This window comes from Bradysia coprophila (assembly GCF_014529535.1).
Source record: "Bradysia coprophila strain Holo2 chromosome X unlocalized genomic scaffold, BU_Bcop_v1 contig_128, whole genome shotgun sequence".
NCBI classification, from domain to species: Eukaryota; Metazoa; Arthropoda; class Insecta; order Diptera; family Sciaridae; genus Bradysia; species Bradysia coprophila.
In genome coordinates, this window is record NW_023503295.1 from 4,181,418 (window position 1) to 4,201,600 (window position 20,183).

General features: G+C 34.2%; 1 protein-coding gene across 2 annotated transcripts in view; it reads left to right on the top strand.

The window, feature by feature from the left end:
- The first annotated feature begins 1,465 nt into the window (after positions 1–1,465).
- The window catches only part of LOC119067757 (dorsal-ventral patterning protein Sog), a 77,764-nt gene continuing 59,046 nt past the window's right edge, over positions 1,466–20,183 (top strand). The window contains exon 1 of one of the 2 annotated variants that reach the window (XM_037170889.1): positions 1,466–3,000. In XM_037170889.1, coding sequence (XP_037026784.1) covers positions 2,859–3,000 — 142 coding nt within the window. In that variant the 5' untranslated portion in view covers positions 1,466–2,858. Of the gene's footprint in view, positions 3,001–17,525; positions 18,061–20,183 lie in introns of those variants that run through there. The other variant, XM_037170890.1, reaches the window with a different exon arrangement.

Genomic DNA, 20,183 nt, shown 5'->3' on the forward strand with positions numbered 1-20,183 from the left:
TCGCTTGTTGTAGCCCGAACGAAGTGAGGGCTACATGCGAAAGTGCCTAAAATCAAGCGTCCAAAACAGATACTCAAAAAATTTTTCATGTAAGGGGTCGAAAACCTGAGAAAAATATCGAAACTCCCTCATTTTCGGCCCCGACACATGAAAACGATATTATCGTTCCTGACGATATCGACCGTGTTGTAAAAGTACTTCCTAGTGTAGTTCTCAAAAGCCTAAACTGAAAGATCATTCTTTTCGTTCCCACACGTAAAATCTGTGAAAGGTCGAAATTGTATTCTTTAATTGTTACGTTAATAAGAAATAAGATTAACACGAAATTCGAATCGTCTTTTGAGTTCTAATCGAATTGTGACGATGAAACGATCAAATTGCTCAATTCCAATTTAGTTACATAACAAAAGCTCTGTTCGCTGCATGAATTATCTAAGTGGACTTCATCCCACTAACGAAAACCAAATGCATTTAACTGTCATATACCATAAGCTTTACACTTTATGTTCCAGGTTATTCGACCAAATTGTTTTCAAATTAAAATACGAATGAAGACAAAAAAATCTCTTCTTTTTTTGCCATATTATACCGATTTCACTATTATATTTTCTCCATCAAATTTAACAAGATACAGTAGGTGTAAAGGTGTTAAAGTAACATTTAATGGTAATAAACAATGTGAAATATCTAAAGAAAAACGTACACCAACGTATCCAGGCGTTTTTAATGCTGCACTTTATTAATGCATTTTCTACTACTCTAATACCCTCACTCATAATAATCTTTGTGTATATTATATATTCACACATATTTAAATATATTAATATATTTATGTACGTTGATCAAGCGAAGTTAATGAAATGAAATGAAAAAAAAAAACAGTTTCCTCTTCTAAAAGCGCGCAACAAAATTATCAAATATAATCAAACTGCAATGTAATTACTCTTGTCCATCTTCACGTAAATATAATGAGCGTATAACATTTCATATATATACACACGTTATTGCTTATATATATACTAGGTGGTGATACTATCCATTCTTATAAATTTGTTTAAAAATGTATTCACAATTATTTTGTGGATTTATCATACAATTATAATAATTCGCATCATATACCCCTTGTACACAAGGTATCAATAACTATGTTACACATTTTTTTTAAACATACGAAAAAAAATACCGACTTACTCTCTGCAAATGCAATATATTCATTAATGTAATAAATAAAATTTTTGATTTCAAGTCATTTCTCGATATATACGAAAAAGAAAAAAAACAACACCACACTGAATCCTACATATACACAAATATGTCATAATAAAAACGTACCGACATATACATTTAAATGTTATTTAACACATGGGGTATAGTACACTTCGTTGAAATAAAATATAATCTTTTTTGTGTAAGAGTATGGTGAATGAGATCTGCTTTTGTGATGTGATATTTCAGTTCAGACTTGTATTCAGTTTAGACTTGTATTCAGTCAAATAAGGACTGTTAAACGAACATAAGGTGTTAGTATCTCGCAAAATATAAAAAAATTATAGAAAAAAAAAGTTTTTTTTAACTTTAAACGGCAACTGTTTTATTTAAATTTTTTTAAGAAAAGAAAAGAATTTTAAAATAAAATTTATTTGTTCTTTCAACAACAACAACAAAAAATTGTATCTCAAAAAAAAAAAAATTGGTGGCTTTCTAAATGGAATCGATTGGTCAAGATTAATAAATAATTGTTTTTCGTATACGTGATTTATATGTTGTCATTTTGGTATAAATGACTTATTTTGCTAAACGAATAAAAGTCGTTCTATTTTCAACTGCGCTGCTAGATCGCTAATTTTATATTTTAGCAGCGCACGCGCCTTCGGTGTTAGTCATAAAAATTATTACTTAACAATAATTTATTCATTTTATATTTGATGTCAAAGAAAATAGTGTTGAAAATTTTAATTTAAAATAAAATTTCAGAAAAAAAAACGAGAATATCTACAGAGAAGTAATATTATAGATAATTTGAAAATATTTAAATAAATAAACAAGCAGCAGCAGCAGCCAGCACACATACTCAATATAATATCATTTAATACACAAGTAAATAATCAAGTTTAATTGACCAAATTATTATATAAACTTTGTAATTGTGCTTCGATTCTAATGTGCAACTTTTAAAATACATGAATGACTTTTACTGTTTAAAATAAAAAGGAAAAGAATCAAAATAAATAAATAAAATTTCAACTATTTTATATATCTAGATAGATAGACGTACATTATATACAATTAAAGTGTCATCATCTTTAAAATAAATTTATTTGAAAGAAACGAAACGAAAATTATAAAATGAAAAAAATAAAAGCGAACAGTATGTCACAAAATGTTAAAAGATTTGATATAATAATTATTAAATAAGTGAAAATGATAAAAAATCTAAGTTGAGAACTCGAAAAATTTTCGGAAAATATTCGAATTTCTGTGGAAAAATCATCTTGTCAATTTGAAAATTCAACCAGTATTAGGGCAGGTCACGTCATATTTTAAAAGAAATCTTTATAAAATACAATTTAATTGAAATACAAAAAAACGACTCTCATACCAGTACATGTTTGTCATCATCATACTACCTTCATAATAAACAGTAAAAAAAGATTTAAATTGAAAAACGTGATTTATAAAATTATTCTCATAAGAAAATATTGTTTTTTCTTTACTTATAAAGACTGTTGTGTGTTCCTGTTTTGCTATACTATTGTTTTGTTGGTTGCACAAATTTTTTTATTTAATTTGTGTCAAAGTGTTCTGATTTTATTATTTAAATAAAAAAAAGAGTACCGAAGAAGAAGAAATAAAAAAAAATGGCAAATTTCAATGAATTCAGCCGTAATATAATGCAGTTTTTAATATTATTATTTGTATTGTCGTGTGTGCGTGCCAACCAAAGAAGATTCTCACCATTATTGGTGGAAGATGATGGATCCAGAAATAATCGACCAGCTGGTATGTTTTATTTAAAAACAAAAAAAAAACAATTATACTTTAAGACATTAAAAAAACATAGCTAACGCCGACCCGTACGAAACACCTATTCGTATCAAAAGCCTTTAATGTTGAACTCTTTATTTCTCTTACTTCATTCTCTACTGAAAAGCTATTCGCCCTTTAGAATCACTTACATTATCTTTCTTTGCCTTGTTAGCATATACAAGTAAATTGCCGGAGGCAATATAGACAGCCCCGTACGAAGTCAACTTTCTTAAATTCCTATTTAAACAGCTATATACCGCTATATTTACCTATATTTCACTATAAATAAACATTTCATAGATGAATATGATATTATACAGCTCTATATGCCTGTATATAGCTCAATATAGGTGAATATAGATATATATAGATGTCCATATATGAAATGCCTGAAACATCCCACACACTTAACCAATTACTTATATGTTAACAAAAACTTTATAAGTACCATTTTTCACAATTAATAAAATCCAATATGGCCGCCGGCAGCTATTTTGTTAGGAGACCGGAAATAGTGCCGACGCTTTACATTCGTTAATAGATCTCTTCGTTTGGTGAAACTGATGACGGAAACGTGAGGAATGGTGGGGAAAATTGTGCAAACTAATCGAAACCAACTTCACAATTTCACATAGTAGTGAATAAGTGAGTGCGTCCAATTCTTTGAAATGAATGCAAATGAACTAAATACGGGGAATTCCCTTAGAAGCAAAGTTGGTTGTCATTAGTCTGCACACAAAACCGAACCGTCGATCGTCACGCCAGCGGTCATTTTAGTGATCTTTACATTTCAAACAAAAAAAAAAATCATGAAATTCGGTCGAGATATTGACAAAATACTCCACATTCACTATACGCCCGAGTAGCCAGATAAGAGCTCACTCCAAGAGACCCAGCTCACGCTCCGGTGAACATAATTTCATAAATTTTTTTCCCTGATTGGTACGGTCAATACCTAACTAATAAAGTGAAAACAGACGAAATATGTTCAAATTTGGCCGACCTACAAGCAGAAACTGCTTGCCGCCCTGTGCCTGGTTCACAACAAGGGGTCTAACTCACGAGTCGGTCATCCGATTTCCATAAACTTTTTTTTTTGTCGATCGGTATTGTAAATACCTTTTGTGCCACCGAGAATTGAAATACGACTCTTTTCAGCACTCATTTTAGTGTTGTAAAGTGACTTATTTCAGCACCCGTTTGATGTGATATTACAACACTCAAAGCAGTGTTGATATGGAATTTGTATGAGTTGTTACAGCATTCGTTTGCGAAAATGCAAAGCAATGTGATCGATCAAATTTGAAGAGTGATTGTTTACAATGAAAATTATGATTTTTTGTGCTCTTGTCTATTTCAATTCTCGGTTGGCACAAAGCATGATGTGTTACACGTATTGTAATATGATTTTTTCAGCACACGACCCAATTTTCCTTACTCGCTCCGCTCGTAAGGAAAACTTGGGTCTAGTGCTGAAAAAATCAACATTACAATACTTGTAACACAACATACTATTTCGCAATTCCGGTCCATAATCATCACCTTTCCATGCATCCATTTAATGTCGTTTTGAAGGTATTTATTTCAAAGTGCGTTTTTGATTATTTTTTCGCACTTGGGCTTTTTCACATTTTTTTCGCACGCTACATAGCTCAGTACCTTTAAGAAAGACTAAATTTTATAAATAAAAACTTTGCACAGACCAGGATTTGAACATCCAACACCAAAATTCTTCCAAAAACCAAGCAACGACCATAGCCATTCGGCTACAGAGTCACACAATTATACAGAACGTATTGTTGAAGCGTACATACTAAGCATTGACTACTCGATTTCATTCAACGCGTCTCTTTACATCACATTGCAATGTGTATTATAATGCAGCCTTCTTGATCGTTCAAATGAATTCATGTTTGCATGTGAATGTTTGGTAGGAATTTTGGTAATATTTTGCATTGGAAAGGTGATTATGGCCCGAAATTGCGAAAAACGTTGTATCTACCACGGTAGGTATGCCGGTATTTTTTCGCACACGACGTCTTGTCGACCTCGGATCGACAATCGACATCTAGTGCGAAAAAATACCTTCATACCTACCTTGGTAGATAAATAACTATTTTTGGCAAGTGTAGTGCTTAAATGTTTGGAGATATCGTCGAAAAACACTAAGGCACTTATTGGGCCCCAGCTCCGGAGAGGTCGATCCGAAATCACCCATCTTCGAACATAGCCTGTCTTTTGACATTACCAAAATAATTTCAAAATCGTATGCGTTTTACTCAAGTTTGAGAACCCACAGACAGACAGACGGAGGGACATTTTTTTTTCTCGCGGATTTGGCATCTCTATACAACCACAATTGGTTTCCTCTTACTCAGGGTATCCAATTCGACGTGTTACAAACGTATGCGTAAACCTATAAGACCCCAGTACTTCGTACGGGTCTAAAAATCAGTTTTTATTTGGGCCAATACCATCTAAGAAGAGATTATTTTACACGTTCGACATTCATTTTTATTTTTGCGTGCTTAATTCGGAAAACATGCAAACTTCAATATACACATCTCTTGTACCAGTATATAACAATAATAAGAATGCATGTTTTATTGCGGCAAAAAATTATGAACTCATCATCCCCTCCGTTTAGAGAGATTTTTTGCTGTTGTTGTTGTTGGTTTAAGAAGAATTTCAATCGTTACTCAATTTAATTGTTTTCATTTGTTTCGTTAAGAACATCAAAAGCACTTTGTTTAATTGTCTCTGTTGTGGCCTTTTATTTTTTTATTTTCTTTTTAAACAAAACAGATAGATGAAACGAAATTTAGTTCAGCACTGTGTACGGAGTTACTTTGGTACACGCAGTAGTGAAGTAATATCATAATTTAAGAGAACAAAAAAAAAATAATAATGAAGAACACACATTTTTCCACTCTGTTAGCATTCTTATACAAACAATGCATAAAACAAAATTCGTTCTTGTAAGACACAGGGAGCCTACAATTGAATATGGAAAAAATTTGACAACATTTTTCACTGCTATCAAATAACATTTGAATTAATTTACATCTAGCTATAAACTGATATGGGAACATTCACGTAAAACGTTTGCCTTCCAATCCAATTGGAACGTTTAGGGAACACTCATGTAAGATGTTTGCCTTCTAATCCAATTGGAAAGTTTAGGGACCATTCATGTAAGACTTCTGCCTTCTAATCCAATTGGAACGTTCATGTCGAACCGTTGTCATCGGTACTTTACTTACATTAACAAGCACAGTGTTTCCGCCAATCTTTCACAGACGACAAGCAAATGACCAAGTCGTCGGTGCAAAGATATTTAGGATTTTAGAGAATTTTTCATGATCATTTTGATGAGTGTTACTTCAAACACTTAAAATCCTTCAAAACGAGCCGTCAGAACAGTCGGAGCGTTTGCTGCGACTGAGCCCCGTACAAACCCGTACATCTATTGCGTACGTGACCCTAGTTCGTCCGTCGCCCTACTCTTACCGTAAGCCTACTGCGCCCGTAAACGTCGGTAAAGTAAAATTCTTATGAAATGTGTACGTTTTAAAAATTGCGCATAGCGCAATTACGAAGCCCCGTACGACGTTCCTTTCAAATGTAACACAAATTTCGAATTGACCTAAAATTAAGTAAGTATCATTTTCACCGATTTACATTGATTTTACAAAAATCCAAAATGGCGGCCGACGGCCATTTTGTTAGGAGGTGGAAAGTAGTACGGCTGCTTTACATTCGTTAGTACCTTTCAAACAAAAAAAAATTGAAATTCGGTCAAAATTTACTCGAGATCTTAACAAAAAAACACCACCTTCACTGTACGGCCGAGTAGCCACATATAAGCTCACTCCAAGAGACCTAGCTCACGCTCCGGTGAATCGAATTTCATAAACTTTTTTTCCCTGATTGGTACGGTCAATACCTATCTAATAAAGCAAAATCCATCTAAATACGTTCAAATTTGGCCAACCTACAAGCCTTTCATTTGACGTATCACTTACAAGTGTAGTGCTTAAATGTCTGAAGATATCTTCGGAAAACGTTAAATCACTTATTGGGCCCCAGCTCCGGAAGGGTCGACCCAAAATCGCCCATCTTCGAACTTAGCCTCACTATTCTGACTATCTTTCAGGGAAAAAAAAATTTTTTGAAATCGGATTTGATTTACTCAAGATATCGACGTGACAGACGGACGGACAGACGGATATCTATGAACATAGGCAAACACTTTGCCCTTACCGTCTGCTTCGAATTCCATCAATTACACACGGCATCGTAGTCCTATAAGCCCCTTCGTACTTCGTACGGGGCTAAAAATATCTAAAAATCCGAAAAATTCCTTGATTTATTCAGGATACTGCATCATTACATTATCACAATTACTAAAAACATACCGCACTTCACCAACGAAAGTTTAACTATGAAACAAATAGGAGGCGATGATTCCCAAGGCATTTGGGCGGAGGTAATGGCATTCAGACGCCCGACATAGCACGTTAGTTCGATGCTAACTACGACTTACTTGTGTTTCACAAAATGTTTTGTCTATCACCCAGGTTTCAATGCATTTCTGTGCTTTTAATGAAGTAAAGAGATGGCGTTTGCACCGAACTTTCGTGCCACCGCATTTCCGATTCGGTTATATATGACGCCCCTAACGATTCCATTAATGATCTCATATTTGCAAAGACGAAAAACGACTTCGGTCAAAAGGTTGTGAAATTCAATTCGAGTGTAGCCCGAACGAAATGAGGGCGACAAGCGAAAGTGCCTAAAATAAACCGTCTACAACAGATACGCATACAACTTTTCATGCCGAGGTCCTAAGTTACTAGATTTTTTTTTAAATGAATGCCCAATTGGCGAAACAATCTGATGGCACTGTGTTACTTTTTAGAATAAAACTTTCTTGTCATCCTTCTCTATTCATAATCTGCTATTCCCTTAACTTAGGAGCTCGTTCAGAAACGATTTTTTCTTCACTGAGTTTCGTTCAGTTAACGATGACAGGTGTAACTGTGAGGTTAGATTTCTCACAATGTATTTTGGTCGTGAAATGTTACCCAAATGTCATGAAACTTCGGTGAATGGATGTGTTATGGTCTGCGGATATAAATCATTTCGATTTCTGTGGACCATTTGATGAATCGATATGCCAGCGTCGACAGTTCAAGAACAGAGAGTTTCCGATGTCAAATCGATCTGACACCGACCTAACAGAACATTTTCTGACTTTTCATTGCGTCGAATGAATTCTGAATAATGGATGAGTGATGTTCGTCATGGTCAAATAAATTTCTAAGAAACAAAATAGTTCTGTTGTCAGTTGTTTGTGGCACCTCCTTCCTCTTCATTTCGTATATAAGTTCCGTTCCCCTCCACTTTCGGTCTAGTAAGTTTGTCCGTTAAGGTAAGTTAAGGACGCAAGTGAGTATCACTGTAAAGTTGAGGTCCTCCACATTCATAATAAATAATAATTTAATCAAATAATTGCATTAGTGAGTTGGAGGTCACAGCCCTCGTCAAAGTTCTCCTATGTTCCATCGATTCGGAGAAACTTTTGTCGATTACCACCAGCCAGGTATGGAAGATCAAAAAAATGTTAGACTTATTTTGGGGCCTAGGCACCAAGGCCTAACTAGGCATATATAAAGAAGTCCCGAAAAAAAATAGCGCCGATTTCGGTCAGTCGAAATTCAAAAGAATCCCTCTGTGGGAATGTAAACATAAACAGAAAATTAACTCGTAACTTTCACTAACGTATCTGAACGGCAAACGTCAGACAACTGTTAGTGTAAAATTAAACGAATCGTCAAATCTTCACTGAGTGAAGAAAAAATCGTTCCTGAACGAGCTCTAGATATTACTATGAATGATGGCAACTGCTAGAAATGTCCAATTGTTTATTACACGCGACAATTTACGTTGTGAAGTCTAGCTGTAGTAGATACAGTGACACAATGAGAAGCTGCCATTGTTTGTTCCATAGTGTATTTAATTCAAAAGTAATTTAATCTCCATCATTCATCTCTTTTTCTGGCATAAAATGTTCGTATCGCTGAAATTTGCCTCAAGTAATTATATGGAACGTATCAAATCAACACATTAATAACATTAACAAACAAACGGATAATCTACTATATTTCTAATGTCTGTTGCTTAACAGGAAAGCTTTATAACCTTCTCATTTGCAACAAGGAACGTGTACAGAGATCATGCTCGTTGGCACGTAAGAGCTCTCAAATGTAATTAATGAGGAAAAGCTTAGAATGACAGAACTTTCTCAATTGCATTATGCCATATATTCGCTAAATAGAACCATTTCCATGAAATTTTCGTACATTCCATTAAAATTAGCACTGTGTACAGGATAAAACTCAGAAGAATTGGTTGAACTTTTTGATGCAATGAGCTTGATTTTAAATTGATTGAGATTTTCAATACAAAAAAGTTTTAATTTACAGCTGAGCTTATACTTAACGCTTATTCAGTTTATCCTGGCCACAACGTGAAAATCAACTCATTCAAAAGTATTATGAATGTGGTTGAAAAAGCTGCTTATATAAGCTTTATATTTGTGCATATTTGTTCACGTAAAAGTTCATATTTTCAATTCATTTCCTGAAATTTGGATTTAAAGTTCAACGAATTAATCTTTGGATTTGACAATAATCCAAAGCAATATTCCTTTACAGTGATAAACTCTCTAAATGACCGTCTTTTTCTAAATTTCTTACTTCTCTCATTTCTCTACATATTCGTTATGGAGAAATGAGAGAGTTTATCGAGAAATTGAATTGTAAAACGGAACAATTTAAAACGATCATTCTGAAATGAGAAATTACCGCAGGAGAGGGATTACGGCGTCAGTTCTCTTTTCTCTATTCAATCAAAACTCTACTGATAGAGAACGATTCACTCTTTCACTGAAAGATGTCGCTGCGACAAAACCATTGTCAAAAGAAAAATAATTAATTTTTTACTCGACGGATTTCAGTCAAATAAAATGCCATCGTATTGCACAATGCACATGATCTCAGGTCTCCGGAACAGTAATCAGTTTTTCAATCGACCCTATATCGGCTTGGCGATAAGGATTTGAAAAAAAGTTTTCTGTCATTGCATCATATTCTTTGTTTAAACTTTAATCGCTAAGCCGGTATAGAGCCGATTGAAAAACTGATTGCTGTTCCGGAGTCCTAAGATCATGTGCTGTACGATGGCATTTTATTTGACTGAAATCCGTCGAGTAAAAAATTAATTATTTTTCTGTTGACAATGGTTTTGTTGCAGCGACATCTTTCAGTGAAAGAGTGAATCGTTCTCTATCAGAAGAGTTTTGATTGAATAGACAAAAAAGAACTGACGCCGTAATTCCTCTCCAGAAAATGAACAATTGATCGCTAGAATATACAAGAAGTGATCGCAATTTTTCCTTTAACAAAATCACGGTGGGGCTGAACCACATTATTTTGAGACTTCCGTGAACATGGGGATATTGGCTTGGAAATGATTGGAGAATGTTTTTCGAGTGATTTGACCGCAAAGTCAAAATCGTTTGGGTGGGAATGCTCGCAAAAGCTATATTTGTTGCTCAAAATGTAATCGATGGAATCGATGGGTATCGTTAGAAAGGTATGACCTCTGACTATAAGATACAAATTAACTTCGATCAAAATATGTAAACTCAGTGCACTTTTGTGACAAAATGGTTTCGAAGGGGTGCATGAAATTTCATGAAATGAAAAATTTTGTATAGGGAAGGAGCTGGTCCGATTTTACTGAATGCTGTTCTGAGCTCCCAAAAGGTCCCTGAATCGATGTGCGTTTTTAGTTTTTGGGTACATTTCGGAAAAACTTCTTTCTTGTTGAGGAGGGGCGTGGGGGACACTAAATATCTTAAAATTAAGTTTTTATCGTCTAATTACCTGTGAAATGGGTTTCAGTTGAATGGTAGAGACTTATTTGAGTCATACAAATCATTTTACAACCTTAAAACTTTATTCTAAAACATTCTGATTCGCGGCTTAATCAGGAGTGTTCCATCGATTACATTTTGAGCAACAAATATAGCTTTTGCGAGCATTCCCACCCAAACGATTTTGATTTTGCGGTCAAATCACTCAAAAAACATTCTCCAATCATTTCCAAACCAATATCCCCATGTTCACGGAAGTCTCAAAATAATGTGGTTCAGCCCCACCGTGAAATGTTTCATTACATGTCATTGTAAAATAGCGATGTGGCGATTCACGCCAAGTGTGACGAGCCATATTGTAGGTATTGAAAAAGTCGGTGGGCCACAATTAAATTTCTCAATCGTATGAACGTCATTTCTGGATGGCGCGTCAGCCAATTAGGTTTATAGAAGCCAGAACCTTAAGGATTCTGAGTTTGTAGCATCGATGTCATGACGACTGATTTCGAAAATACATTTTTTTTTTGTTCTAAGCAGATTTTTATGAGATTCTTGCGGTAGTTAGGCATGGGCGATAATGAAAATGATTATCGATAATTATCAATTATCGATAATCGATAATTATCGACTTTTTTATCGAAAATTATCAAAAAAATATCGATAATCGATAATTATTGATATTTTGATAATTATCAAGACATCGATAATTCGATATATCGATATTTCGGTCCGAAAATCCGATATTTATCGATATATTCCGATATATCGGTATATTATCATAAATTTTCAGATAAATATCAAAATATCGACATTTTGATAATTATCGAATTTCGATATTTTGATAATTATCGATAATTATTAAATTATCGATAACGATATGATTAATCGATTATCGATAATTTCTTTCGATTGATATTATCGATAATTTTGAACGCCTCCCATCCCTAGCGGTAGTGCCATGGCTGAAATAAAATATTTCTCCCTACATTAAATAAAAATGCAAAAAGATGCAAAATTTCACGCAAATCGAGTTTTCAACACTTGTAATATGCAATCTATAATTACTACCGGCAAAAATGTGATGTTGATCTACCTTAACTACTACATCTACCGTCTTTATCTATTAATCTTTCTGTTTTCATTTTTCCACAATATAATTGTTCATTAAAGCCATTCCTTACTCTCCTTTCATTTCATTGTGACATCCGTATAACATAAATGTCTTAAACTCAGACGTCCACAGTCTACAGAGGCAGAAACAGAGCCGGATTAACCCATGGGCAAAGTGGGCCCGGTCCAGGGCGCTGGGAAAATAGGGGCGCTTAGAAATTAAATTTTCTCGACAGTGTAATCATTTCACGTTCAACATAAGTCATGCACAAATCAACGTCGATTAAAAAAAATTCGCGCTCGCTTCGCTTGCGTCTGTACATTACATTCTTGGGGTAAATGTGAGCTACAAGAAATGCATATATACATCTAACTTGATATTTTTGAATAATACACGCACATCGACTAACCCAAGGCTGTTCGTATTTGGTTATTTAAAGCGTTTTTATGATGGTCCTGCTTTAGAAAAGTTGAACTTTGAGGCTTCTGGCTGAAGACACTATAAATAATTTTCAATAACCATTCCATTGCTTCATTTTCGTCAGCCGCCGGTGACAGTCGGATAATGGAAAGCTTTTAGCTCATGAGGAATTTTCGAAAATTTTGTAAATTCCTCATGAGCTGAAACCTGCTCATGATCGCCGGACAACGGGAGTTTGGAACAAATAAAGCAGCTGGAAAAGCTGCAGAACAAATCCGTTTCCGCCCATTGAAAATTGTTCATGGCATATATTCGCGATTTTTTTTGTCGAAATCCAAGGCCAATTACCTAAATTTCAAGATCTAACACTTTCAGGGTGAAGACAAGGGATCATTCTAGAGTGCCCTAAACTTCAATACTTTTGGGATCCCGAGTCCTAGATCCTTGAAATTGCTTCAACGCAAGTCGTTTTTTCCGAATCATGACCTTACCCAACGTACTGCTCCTAGCATGAACATAAGAAATATTTGGAGGCTGATGAAGTCACAGTAGGCACTGCGTTTCTTTCGTGAAGATAGGTGACTTGTTTTAGTTGTGTGAGTTCAAACACACAATACAATCAATCTTAAGCGGTAGCTCTCATCACAAAAGTCTCCAAATTCGACGTTTGTCAAAGTAGTGTTCATGCTAGGAGCAGTATCACAAATATTGTGTCAAAAATTCACGTTTTTTTCTTGGTTTTTCCTCACAACGCGTTCATGTTCTAACGATCTTCCAAGGGAAGTGAAAAGTGAGAATAATGAGAGGACATTCGAGTGTAAATTGAAAGAACACCTGAATGAAACTATAGAATTGTGATGTAAATTTGAATTGTAGTGTTCATTTTTCAATGTCTGTGATTATGGAACTTTGTATTTGAAAATAGTTATTTGCTAAATAAATTTGTTTGATTTGATTTGTTCTTCAAGACGAATTTCAAGAAAAAATTGTTTCGGATTCATTCTACAAACTTCAAACTTAAAATCCCGAAAAATACGAGCGAAACCTTTTTATAACTTTACTTGATTTTTGTTTGTGGGAAAGTTTTGCGAATTAATCACGAAAACTCTGGTTATATCATATATCTCTCATTCATATATGGTAATATGTTATCATAAGCTTGCCACCTCGCCTCGCTCGCCGTTTCTAACTACACATTACTTAGAAAATAATATTCTTGAGGAAATGTTGAAAACATTTTATTTGATTTGGTTGACAATGTAGGAAACAATTTCTTTAATAAATTTTTCATGCGGTGCTGCAAGGCTCGTTGCCCAGGGCGCTGTAAATGCTAATCCGGCCCTGGGCAGAAAACAGTTCGTCGTTTCGATTCCAAATATTTCACAAAATAATTTATGATTTTATGCACCTCGACTAAATGGATAAAACATTTCCGAAAAGTTTTCCCATGATTGCAGCAGGTCTTACCAATTATAAAGTTTGTGTACTTCTACTATTCCATTATGGAATTTCCATATTCACACGTCATACCTAAATATATTCTCTTTTTTTTCTTTGTAGTTCGGTCTATACATTTCATAAGCATTTATGCAGATCTAAGATTTGATATTATCAAAATAAGCGAACTATAGTTGGATGAATGACGTCAGCTTGTATTTGTATATCAAATCCACTGTTATCGAGACTGTTATACATATCTTAAGAGTTTAATCCTTTCTCATGCTGCCATTCTCATTTAGTTTGTACTCACGTTGCAATGTGTTTAATCTAAATGTCAACATAAATAACTATATTACGATGGCGATAGTTGAATAGTGGTTTATAGTGTAAGAAACATTTGTGCGGTTATTCAAAACTTATATTATGGAATGGAAATGTTATGTTCGTTCGAGTTTTTCCCTTAATTAGACGAATAAACGAACCATTTTATTGTGAAATTAATTCGATAAAAGTTGGTTCAATGGCTAACAGTTTTTGTGTTTTCCTAATTTATATCGGAAAGTTAGATTATTGAAGAAATCTGTTTTTCGTCCAAATTTAATACAATAGCATGGTTCAGTATGATTGTTCGAATTATTGGAATATTGCGCGACTATATCTAAATTAAGACCAGGTTAAAGCGGTTGACTATCGCAATGTTTACAGGCGATGTAAGACACTTTAACCTGGCCTTAATTCTATGCCGTTCAATAAAAACGAGTTCAATCTTAAACTTCTACATTCATTTGTGTTTATTAAAGTTTGAAGTATTTACCAAATTCGGATTTTTTAGACCCACCACATTCACCTAAATCTTGTAGATACTTCGAGAGTAAATTATTAGTAGAACAGTATTTGTGGGTTAAGTTAAAGAATCATCGAATCAGAAAAGTTTTGTAAATTTTTCAAGCAACAATTATGTTGTGTCACTATTTTAATGAGTGATATCGCCAAGACTTCAGGCGATTGGGGAACAAGCGGTCTACTATTTTAATGAGTGATAGCTCGTTGGATTCGTCTTTCAATTCTAGGAAACACGTATCTTTCACCTTTTCTTTAAAAAATTTACTTTCTGTGAAAAGTGTTCAAAAGTGAAGACATGTCAGAGGGTACCGAAAACAGTTTTTCGACAATAACTCAAGAAAAAATTATTTTAAATTGTTGTAATGTTTTACAAATGTCGGCCTTGGAAAGACCTACAGGTAGAGTATACGCACCGCTTGGTGCGAGTAGATCCACGAGAGTTATGACTAAAAATGTAGTGAATGTTCGGAGAGTCCGCCTTCTCTGCAGCTTCGATGTTCCACGAAATTGAGTATGAGGTGTTGTAGCTGGCCTCACCCACTATCGTTCCACATATAAATGAACCTTGTACGAACGTCGGCCTTGGAAAAACCTACAGGTAGAGTATACGCACCGCTTGGTGCGAGTAGATCCACGAGAGTTATGACTAAAAATGTAGTGAATGTTCGGAGAGTCCGCCTTCTCTGCAGCTTCGATGTTCCACGAAATTGAGTATGAGGTGTTGTAGCTGGCCTCACCCACTATCGTTCCACATATAAATGAACCCAGTACTTTTGTGCTGCAAGCCCACATAAGTCTTAGAAAAAAAGTTGGTGCCAAAATGCAAATTTTTCCCTACTTTCTGAGGGCCTAACTGCTGGAACAGAGTCTGGAACAGTTTTACGGGAGTAATTTTGTATCGTCTCTTATTCTTTTACCGTATACGCTGCGCTATGACTCGAATATAGGTCGTCAGAACATATCCAGCGTGTTATTCGAGTGAAAAATTATCAAATTTTTCTAAGTGGATTTTAGTAAAATAAAGTGCTACCGTATAGCGCATGATCTCAGGACTCCGAAACAGTAATTAGTTTTTCAACCGGACCAATATTTGCTACGGGATGGGAGTTTGAAACACCGTTCGCTTTCACTTGATCATATCGTTTTCCAAACTCCTGTCGCGTATCAAATATTGGTCCGATTGAAAAACTAATTACTGTTCCGGAGTCCTGAGGTCATTTGCTCTACGCTAACACTTTATCTGACTAAAATCCTCCGAGAAAAATTTAATAATTTTTCACTCGAATTACTAACACTGGATATGTTGTAACGATCTATATTCGAGTCATAGCCAAGCGTATACGGTAAAAGAATAGTAGATACAAAACTACACCCGTAAAACTGTTCCAGACTCTGTTACGGCAGTTGGACCCTCAGAAAGAAGGAAAAAATTGGTATTTCGCCACCAACTTAGACTTATTCAGGCTTGCAGCACATAAGTACCAGGTTCATTTATATGTGAAACGATAGTGGGTGAGGCCAGCAACAACACCCTATACTCAGTTCCGCTGAACATCGAAGCTGCAGGGAAGGCGGACTCTCCGAACATTCACTACATTTTTAGTCGTAACTCTCGTGGATCTACTCGCACCAAGCGGTGCGTATACTTTACCTGTAGGTCTTTCCGACATTCGTACAACATCACAACAATTTAAAATATTTTTTTTTGAGTTATTGTCGAAAAACTGTTTTCGGTACCCTCGGACATGTGCTCCCTTTTGAACACTTGTCACAGAAAGTAATTTTTTTTTCGAAAAAGTGAAGGATACGTGTTTCCTAGAATTGAAAGACGAATCCAACGAACTATCACTCATTAAAATCGGAGACCGCTTGTTCCCCAATCACCTGACGATTTGGCGATATCACTCTCAAAGTATCATTCTACTACTTTTCGTCATAAATTTACTAAATAGAGGACGTGTACTTTAAGCGCGTACTTTATGAATGAACCCTATAACGTTGTTTTCTGATTTTTATTTGTCAATCAGCAGAAACGTTTGTTGACAGTAACAACTTGATTCGCAGTATAGTTTTTAACAGTTCCAGTGTTTTATCTATTCTCAACTGCCTCAAAATATTTGTATAGCTTATTCCGCTTATTCAGTACCTTGCTTTTTGATGACGGAAGCACATTTTTGGTTTCTGATATAAATTTCTCTCAATGTTTTGAACACTTTTAGTTAACTTAAAAATGGAAATCATACTTTTTGACACGCAACCGATTTTCCTTTCTCGCTCAGAACAATTCTTTTGCCATCACATCTTTTAAAAGTAACAAATCATTGTATTGATCAATTAAGAGATTAATTGTCTGACACTTCCATAATGCATATATTGCATTGATTCAAACCAATTTTTTTCGTTACGTGACTGCTGCAACTAATAAAATGTTGATTCAGATATCAGTATAATATTATAACGAAAAATACATAAAAGACATTCCCACCGTAAAGCAAAAGAAAATCCCCCACTTAAGCCGAAATTCGCACCCCATAAGCGAACGTTTAAAACTTTTAGCCATGGTGTAAAATGGCTTAGCCCCTCCATGACTTACTACTGTTGATCAATACATATACACATCGATGAAAAATGCACCACCATGTTATGCATTTTTCGTATTGGTGTATAGGTAAGAGACATAGAGGTAAATCAGATCTCTGTTTGTCTGATGTGACATTTCATTTAACACTTTACGTTCAGTTCACATTTGATGTTAGTCGAGTAAGGGTTGGGAACGACTCGCTTGAAATATACACGAAACATAAGTTAAAGATTAATTATTTTTTTATGAGTTTTTAGTCAGTTGAAGTGAAGTTTTTTGTTTATTGAAGTATAGAGTGAAGTGTTCAGTGATTTTTTAACGAATTTAAATCAAAGCTATGTGCTTAGTTTTCTTACCTTTCTAATCGACTTATATTGAATCGGCAATAAAATTAACATTGCAATTTTACCGTTTTTGCAATTTTATTATGCATTCAAAGGCTGTCTAGCCAAAAACGATATTTTATTCCGGAGACGATGACAATGATCGAACAAATTGTGTAACGAAATTGAATAAACAATCTCGACAAAAAAAAGGCGATAAATCAACTGAATTAATACCTAATGTTATCGCTTAAAATGCAGTTAATAATTTTTTTGGTTTTATTGTCGTGTGTACATGCTACGCAAAGACGATACGCTCCTTTTCTGATAGAGGATGCCAGTGGAACAACAAGAAAACATAATCGTGCAGCTGGTATGTTTTGTATTTACTTATCAATTTTCTTTCTTTTTTATATTCGTTTGAAAACGGTTTTATTGTTAAACCAATAATAATTAGCTAATAAAACTATTATCACCACATTCGATTGAATCGCAAGCGAGGGTATTATACTTCTTGAACCAATTGAGTTACAAACAAATTTTTTTTTTATTTTTTATCGATGGAGAACCTAATTATAAGACACTTGGTCTCGTATCATATGCCAAAAAAAAGTTAAAACTTTTTTTATAAATCATTTTGAAAGTCACTGAAAACACGAAAATTCGAATCGAAATACAAAAATTTTTGATGACATACTGTATTTCTATTCGAATTTTCGTGTTTTTAGTGACTTTCAAAATGATTTATAAAAAAAAGTTTTAACTTTTTTTGGCATATGATACGAGACAAAGTGTCTTATAATTAGGTTCTCCATCGATAAAAAATTTAAAAAAAAAATTGTTTGTAACTCAATTGCAGACGTTCGGTATCGCCTATTTTCTAGTAAAGTTGTTGGAAATGCTAATATTTTTTTTGTGGGCTAAAAATTGCGGTTTTCGACTTTATTTGAATGAAATATAAAGTTCGAGCCTTTGGGCTCATAAACATCTAAAGAGAGTTTTATACTAGTTACCTAGTTACGTAAAGAACTATTTTGCATATTTTATTGGCTGTCAGTGTAGTAAAGATTCTAAGTGAGTTATAGTCTCATACTTTACAATGAGGTAATTTAACTTCGCCAAGTTAACATTTTATTTCGACAATATTCCAAGTCCTCAGGTCGTATAAGTTGTTGTTGCTTTGTGCCGAAATAAAAAAAAAAAATTCTGAACAAAACGAAAAATGCGACAACATGAAAGTAAATTGAATAAAAAAAAATAGATTTTGCTACGAATGTTTTCGTTGAAAATTTGATGAGTTTCGCAGTATTATCCTACGTTTAAAAAAGAAAAATCTTTGAAAAGATTCATATTTATACCGAAATAAATCTGGACAGATTATCTGAAGCACAATTGCATGTAATAAAAAAAAAATGGAATTCAATGAATCGTTGAACTTACCGAATACCGAGGTATCGTGCGAAAATATTTGACTCGATGTTAACACAGATTTTATATAATATCTTTGATCGTATCTCATTCCGAACATTGTCTTTTTCTTTGGAAAATATATTTTATTACTTCAACCAAAATTGAATGACTTTGTAACCGCTCTGGATCAGAACAATGTTGAAGGATCTCGAAGATTGTATTGCATAATAATACAATGTGGCATTGCTGTTGACCAGCATTTTAATTTCAACTTAATAGCAAAATATACACGCCGCTAACACAAAATCAACGCGTACAAATTATCAATCGAATCCTCGTTTCATTCACAAATAGTGCATGTAACACACACAGGGTGAAAAATGTATAAAGGGAATGTAACAGATGTAGGCCATAAAAATTGAATTTTTTTTTTTGTTGGTATTTCCCCAAGGACCACTAATGATTTGTCTACGCATGTTTTTCGGTTTGTTGTTGTAACATAGGTAATATACTGATTTTAAAAAAGGAAAAAAGAAGAAAAAAAAAGGTTTGAATACCAATTAGTACTGTTCCTTCAAATATTATGGTTTAATGCTGCCAGCTGCACACTCATGTGCCAAAAATATGTTTTGTTGCGGGCTTTCCTTGGAAATTCCCTTGCCATTTAGTCTCCTAACTTTTTGAATTTTTAACTTCGTTTTTATGGCACAGATTTAGTGTTTTTCACAATCGTTAGCACCGTAATTTGCTTTCGTAAGTCAGAACATCAATTGGTTTCTATGATGAGGGATGATGTTTCTGAAGTCGCTGCGACACGGCATTTACATTTTTTCAATTTCCGCATTAGCCAAATTTGCTTTGTCTGCACTTTTTTGTTTGTTTGTAAAATTTATATTTTCGTCGTACGAATAATAAGATACGGTTTTACTTCATTACAATAATTCTTAAAAAAAAACATCCGGAAAATTCTGTCCAATTCTGTAATCCGCTAATCAGTAGTATTACTTGGTCAATACTCTCATAACGTCACCTGTTGTTTTACAAGCTTAAAAGATACTGCACCCTTAAACATTAACTTCAAATTGT